Source organism: Daktulosphaira vitifoliae, unplaced genomic scaffold (assembly GCF_025091365.1).
Source record: "Daktulosphaira vitifoliae isolate Bord-2020 unplaced genomic scaffold, ASM2509136v1 Scaffold_422, whole genome shotgun sequence".
Lineage (NCBI taxonomy): Eukaryota > Metazoa > Arthropoda > Insecta > Hemiptera > Phylloxeridae > Daktulosphaira > Daktulosphaira vitifoliae.
This window is the reverse complement of record NW_026099987.1, coordinates 1-6800: the sequence shown is the minus strand read 5'-3', so window position 1 is coordinate 6800 and position 6800 is coordinate 1. Positions and strand designations below refer to the sequence as shown.

Here is a 6800-nt window from a genome sequence, read left to right as displayed (position 1 = left end):
ATTATAAGATATTATTATATGTACAAATAAATAAATATAAATTCAAGTATATAGGGTATTATAAAGTAATATTGGATGATGTATAGTGATTAAATCTAGTATCATAATTATTTTAATAACGTAAATATAAGTATATAAAAGTGATTTTTTTTTATTTTTTTATATATTCTCTTCTTATTTTTATAATATTTAAAAAATTTTATAAAAGTAAACTAAATTTATAATATATATAATAAAATTTTTGTGATTTATATATATATTTTTTATTATAATAATTATTTACAGTATTAATATTTAATAATTATAAAAGTATGATGATATAAGTAAGTATTTTAATAAAAGATAAATAATGATAAAAATAAAATGATACAATATTAAACACTAGTCTTAAAGATTTTATTTCATTGTTAGTCAAAAACATCACACTAAGATTTATGTACATTAGTTGATATTTTGACAATTTTGTGTTTGTATATGGCCATAGTAGATGATCATAATGTAGTTAAGATTTAATAAATATTTATTTATACATATTTTTGTGTAATTATTTATCGATTATTAGACCATCCATGTATTACATAACTAATAATTGAAATAGTGACATGGAAAAGATATTTAGCCCAAAAAAAAAATTTAATTTTTTGTTTTTTTCTATGAACAACATTATCATATCCTTAAAGTCTCTGACCAAAATAAATCCTATTTTTACCCTCCAGAGACCAGAATTGAATTATCGACCCCTAGTTACTAGAATTATAAACCAAAACACGCCTACTCTAAGGCACTCCATATGTACTCTACTCAACGATTACACATATTTCTATCCACCAGAATAATTTTATTTTTTATTTTTACATTTTAAACAGTTTAAAACTTACCCTAACGTTAACACTTCTTTAACTTTTAAATATTTTTGTACTAACAGATGACCTTTAAACAGCTGTTTTTTTTTTAAATATAAATATGCCTAGTGATTGATAGTGAAAATAAATATTTACTTTGCATAGTTACGCCATAATCATTTGAACGCGTATAACCCACGACGCATATTGTAAAGTTTATTGCGTAATTTTAAACATCTGAACTTGTTCATATTCCAGTGTTTAACAGTGTGAAGAGATTGTAAGCTAAACTTACAAGAACCCAGATGAGGGTCCACCCTGGGCCGAGGCAGAGCCGGAGCACCAGGGATTTTGGTACCTTGTCCTAGGGGAAAAGGTCATTTATAAAATATGATTTAGAACAAGATTTGCCTTTGCACAAGATTAATACGTTGTTGTTCAGGACATTGATAAGTATCAAAATAATTTTGAACATATCGAAGAAACTGTTCAGGATGTATATCTTGGGCTTTGCCCGAAAATTCAGGGACCACTTGATGAAATTTCTCTACAGGTACAGAGTATATAGAACGATTAATATTAGATACAGGATTATTAGTGTCATTAAAAGAAGGATTTTGAGATAAATTAAGATAATTAATTTGGATTTCTGAGATGGTGGAATTTAACTGGACTAATTCTTAATTAATATTAATTTGTTTATCATTAAGTTCTTGTATGCTAGTAGCAATGGTTTCCCCTTTTTCTAAATTAGATTCTATAGAAGATAAGCATGACTGAATTTCAGCACATTCACCTTCCATATTTTGGACCCTTATATTTAAATTTATTGAGTCAGATTTTGATTCTTTAATAAATGATTCAATTTTATTAATTCGCTCTTCGAACTTTTCAAACTGTTTTTTAGTTTTTTGAGCATTTTGAGTAAATGTACTTAACAAATTTTTTAAGTTAAAGACATTTTCTTTGGTTCCTCATCAGGATTAGACTCAGCCATAGTAGGAGACCGTTTTAAAGAATCCCGTAATAATTGATTTTTAACTTTTATAATACCTAACCTTTCTGGAGGTTCGCTTTCCCTTTTCCCAGCACTATGCATACAAGTAACTAACAGATTTATTCAATGATAGAAGAATGTTAAATAATAAAACTTTTCCTCGAAGATTGTGACTAGTTCACAAACGTCTGGTTTGCTATTATTTAAATTTTTCTACCCAATGAAATAAATATGTAAGTGAAGCCTATTTAAAGGAAGGAAAAGAATTAAAGAATAATATAGAAAATATTATAATAATAATATATAATAAAAATATACACTTAAAAGTGATAATAGATCACTCAAAATTGAAGAGAGATGGAATACAATACTGTTGTTAATAAAACGATAATTGATAAGTAATATAGATAATATATAATAAGGATCATTTGGCTTGACCATTTAACACGGACACATACACAATCAACAAGGACTTGGACATCCATAACATAAATAAATTTTAAAAATGTAAGTGGTATATTTGTAATGTAATATTGAAACCAGTAATAAGGGAATAAGGCAAGGAAATTTGATTATCATGAGTATAGAGTGTTCGTCCAGCGGGTAAGGTTATGTTGGGCATGTCACTACCGTCAAATGTGGGGTCCCTTAAAGTAAAGGGTCCACATTTGAAGTATTCACCATGCCCACCTTACACACTCGAGAATACACTATCTCATGATAAAGGAAAGACAGGGAATGCTGTTTCAACATTACAGTTAAAAAATTATAAAAAATGAAAATTATACAGGAGTATTTTGATCAACAAATAGATTAAAATAAAATATGATCATTGATTAATAAAGAAAAATGTTCACAATCAATAAATAAAAACATCATGCAATATGAACATATTATAAAATTGGACCACTAGATTAAGAAGTAAAAGAGAGGAAAATTTTCATCAAGTGGTACCATCAAGGTTTTATTTAATAAAATACAACAATGGAATAATCAGTAACAGGTAAAATTAAAAAAAATGTTTCAGTTCAGGCCCTAACAATTTTATGTAATATTAACCTAATCAAAACATATTGACACATACCTAGTACTTTAAAACGGATACTTAGACACAACCTGGAGATTGAATTTAAAACCATAGACTTAAGAGAGATTATATTATGTAACCTAATTAATAGTGTGAGTAATGTTATATCATGATAAAGGTGAGCCCCTAAAAAGAATTAAATAAATTATATACATTGAATTATATACAACAAGACAACAAAAATACAACTATACTGGGTAAATACCACAGTTCAAGAAAGTTATGTAGTCACAACTGACTTAAATAAGAAATATTTGGCTACCCAAATTAATGATTCAATCATAATACAATAGTGTATACAAACACCAGAGAAAATAAGTTAAAAGACATGATCAAAGATCAAGCTCATGAAAAATAAATAAGAAATCGGCATACCAACCCCCCAAATAAACATTACACACACATATTTATTGGAACATCAACATAATGCGTCAAATGCAGTAAAAGACTCAAACCAAACCATATGAAATAAATATACCAGGAGCTATCCATTATAAGGAGCATATTACCACTATAATACCAGAGAATTACTATTTAAATATGAATTTATAAGAAATCAGAGATTATAAGAGAATTTAATTAATAGGGAGCATGAGCATGACAGATCCAACGCATGCATCAGGGTAANGACAGATCCAACGCATGCGTCAGGGTAAAGTGGACATGTCACTAACGTCAATGGGTATCCTCTACATAAATGCAGAGGACCCAATGAGTTGTTCACCATGTCCACCCTGACCGCATTGAGGATACTGTCAGCTCATGGAACAAGGGGGGAAAGAAAAGATATGATAACAAATTTATTTAAATGACGTCTTGATATTACTAAACTAGACTATGATCAATTATTAACAATTAAATTAATTAAGTTCAACACCAAGATAACAAAATGTACCATAAAAGTAATACCTGAGTACAATAAATTTACCATGAGTATAAGGGCCCAAGTAGACATGTCACTACCGTCAATTAAGAGATATTCACCATGTCATCCAAACAGTACACGCAATCCATAGGCTCAGCATTACACATCCAGCACATCAGCCCTCTTAGAAGTTGCTTCATAAGAAAAAAATGATATTAATATCATATAATGATAATTATTAATTATTTACATTATACCCCTAGTTAATGACTATATAGATTAACCAAAACAAAATTAAATAGGACAAAAGTCCTGTCACGGTCGCCACTTGTAAGCTAAACTTACAAGAACCCAGAAGAGGGTCCACCCTGGGCCGAGACAGTGCTGGAGCACCAGGAATTTTGGTACCTTATCTTAGGGGAAAAGGTCATTTATAAAATATGATTTAGAACAGTCATTAAAATTTATTACACATTACAAGCAATTTTATTTCTTGNTAATTATTATTACATGCAGGAGAAAAAATACAAATTAAATAATGCGGTAAAGCATAAATTAGTATTCGTAATCATAATTCCTACACTGTTAATTCACACTATTCAAATATCATAATCTACTTATCAATATGATAAGAGATATAAAAAATTAAATATCATAATAAATGATAAGAGTATTATCATAATCTTTTATCAAAATTACTTCACTGATAAACAACATAGAACACCATCCTATACATATAATTTCTCTTATCTATTATTGATAAGGGAGGTGGCATGAAAGAGGTGGCGGAACCTCAATGAGGTACCCTAAAAAACCATGGGGCCACCTCAGTGAGGTGTCCCCACAAACACACATCATATATTTATAACTAATATTATACTAAACAACTAAAAAGTGTCTCTCCACTTATCGACTAGCTAGTCTGATCTCAGCCACAGTGCGGGCAATCGGAGTGTAGGACACTAGTATAATCTATTGTGCAAAGAACTGAAATTGAGCTCGCATCTACCCTAGATCACTGTTTGGACGACTGAAAAGACGTAGGCCACTTGGAAATAGTTTGTTGCACAGGACAGTTATGTTGTTTAGAAGTTCTTAATTTGTTTTATAAATTATTAAATCTTTGGCTCCAGGGAAAAAGGGCTTAAGTCAATTTTTGGCATTTTTTTTTTTTATAATTTTGTCATATGTAGTTTTTTTTACCCTTTTTTTGGTCTAGATGGCATAAGTGTATGTGTATTCGAGCACATATTATAGCAAAAATAAAAATATCCTAAGTCACTATGACGTTTAATTTGTTTAGCAAAAAAGGCGTAAGTCATTACTATGACTTAAGACATTTAGAACGTAAATAAATATATTTTTTTAACTGTCAAAATTGATTTATGTTGACTTAAGTCTTATGAATCAAGATTGATAAGCAAAATATTGTTACTGATAAACGTGGTATCATTCTACGGTCGACATATACTAATTATAGTATTAACTGTTTATCTTGCATGTTTTGTGTGTACTTTTGTTAATTTTGAGTACTTTGTTTTTGGTTATTTTGTTTGTNTAGCATGTTTTGTGTGTACTTTTGTTAATTTTGAGTACTTTGTTTTTGGTTATTTTGTTTGTGTTCAGATTTTGGTGAGATAGTGTTATTTACAAGTTACAACGGTTGTTTCTTTAATTAAATAATTTATTATAAGTAGAGGTCGGAATTATATTCTTCAACATATTTTTTTTGANATAGAGGTCGGAATTATATTCTTTAACATATTTTTTTTGAGCGTATGTAGACATGCGGGGGTTCGAAATCTTTACAAATCGGGAAACAAAGATATCAATAGCAAAAGTTTTTTTTGTATATTTGAGAATATTTTAAGTTAAAAGAATATTTTGCTTAAAAAAGAATATTTGCGAATATTTCGATTAATTTTATGGAATTTGGATTTTTTTTGTTGCTTTGACCAAAATTATACATAATATTATACTAAATAAATTTAGTCTGTTATTTTTTAGAAAACTATGTGTAGACTTATGATTAAAATGCTTTACAAGTCATGTAAAGTAGAAATGAATTAGAAAAACATTATAAAAATAACTCTAAATATTCGTTTATCATTATAAATGATAATCATTATTATCGTGTTCCTAGAAGAGGTAGGTACAAAGATTATTGTACAACATAAATGATGTAAGTGTGTGGTTGAATTAGTTGACATTCAATCTGTCTATCGTTCTTTGTCGCTCGTCGTGTATACGTAGTATTATCATACCGAGTGTAGTTTCATTTCTTTTAGTTGTTTGTTTTTAATTACTTATTTTCCAAAATGCCGAAAACCCCACCAAGCAAATTAAAAAATTTAATTGCTCAGTGGATACTACCACTAAATAAAGATAATGTAAACTTTAAAATTGATGGGACGACTCTTTTTTGTCAACTGTGTGACAAACACATACCATGCATTAAAAAGTCTCAAATAATCCAACATGTGAACACATCATCACACCAAGAAGCTTTAAAGCGTAAGTCTAATAATCCAAAACAATTGTTTTTATCAGAAACTACATCTAAAAAAAATGTAAATGAATTCTATGAAGACCTATGTTTGAGTTTAATTGCTGCTAATATACCGTGTTATAAGCTACAAAATCCACAATTTCGAGCTTTTTTAGAAAAATATACTGGCAAACATATACCTGATGAAAGTTTATTACAAAAAAATTATCTTTCCCTTTGTTATGATAAAACTAAAATAAAAAATGATATTGGTGAAAATAACATTTGGATCGCGGTTGATGAGACAACAGATATAAACGGTCGTTATGTGGCCAATCTATTGGTTGGAATATTAAAGTCAAATCACCCAACTCGTTCTTTTCTCTTGACATGTAAAGTTTTGGAAAAAACTAACCATTCAACAGTGGCTGGATTTGTGAACTGTGGCCCTCAGGTGGAAATGATGAAAAAGTTTTGTTGATGCTCTCGGATGCTGCACCATATATGGTAAAAACTGGTCA

General features: G+C 28.9%; 1 protein-coding gene across 1 annotated transcript; it reads left to right on the top strand.

Moving 5' to 3' along the window:
• Positions 1 to 6109: 6109 nt before the first annotated feature.
• On the top strand, positions 6110 to 6488 carry LOC126909471 (CGG triplet repeat-binding protein 1-like; the record flags this gene model as incomplete). Its single annotated transcript, XM_050691894.1, has 1 exon — positions 6110 to 6488. A coding segment is annotated over exon 1 (379 nt), but the record flags the coding sequence as incomplete, so codon positions are not given.
• Positions 6489 to 6800: the final 312 nt, after the last annotated feature.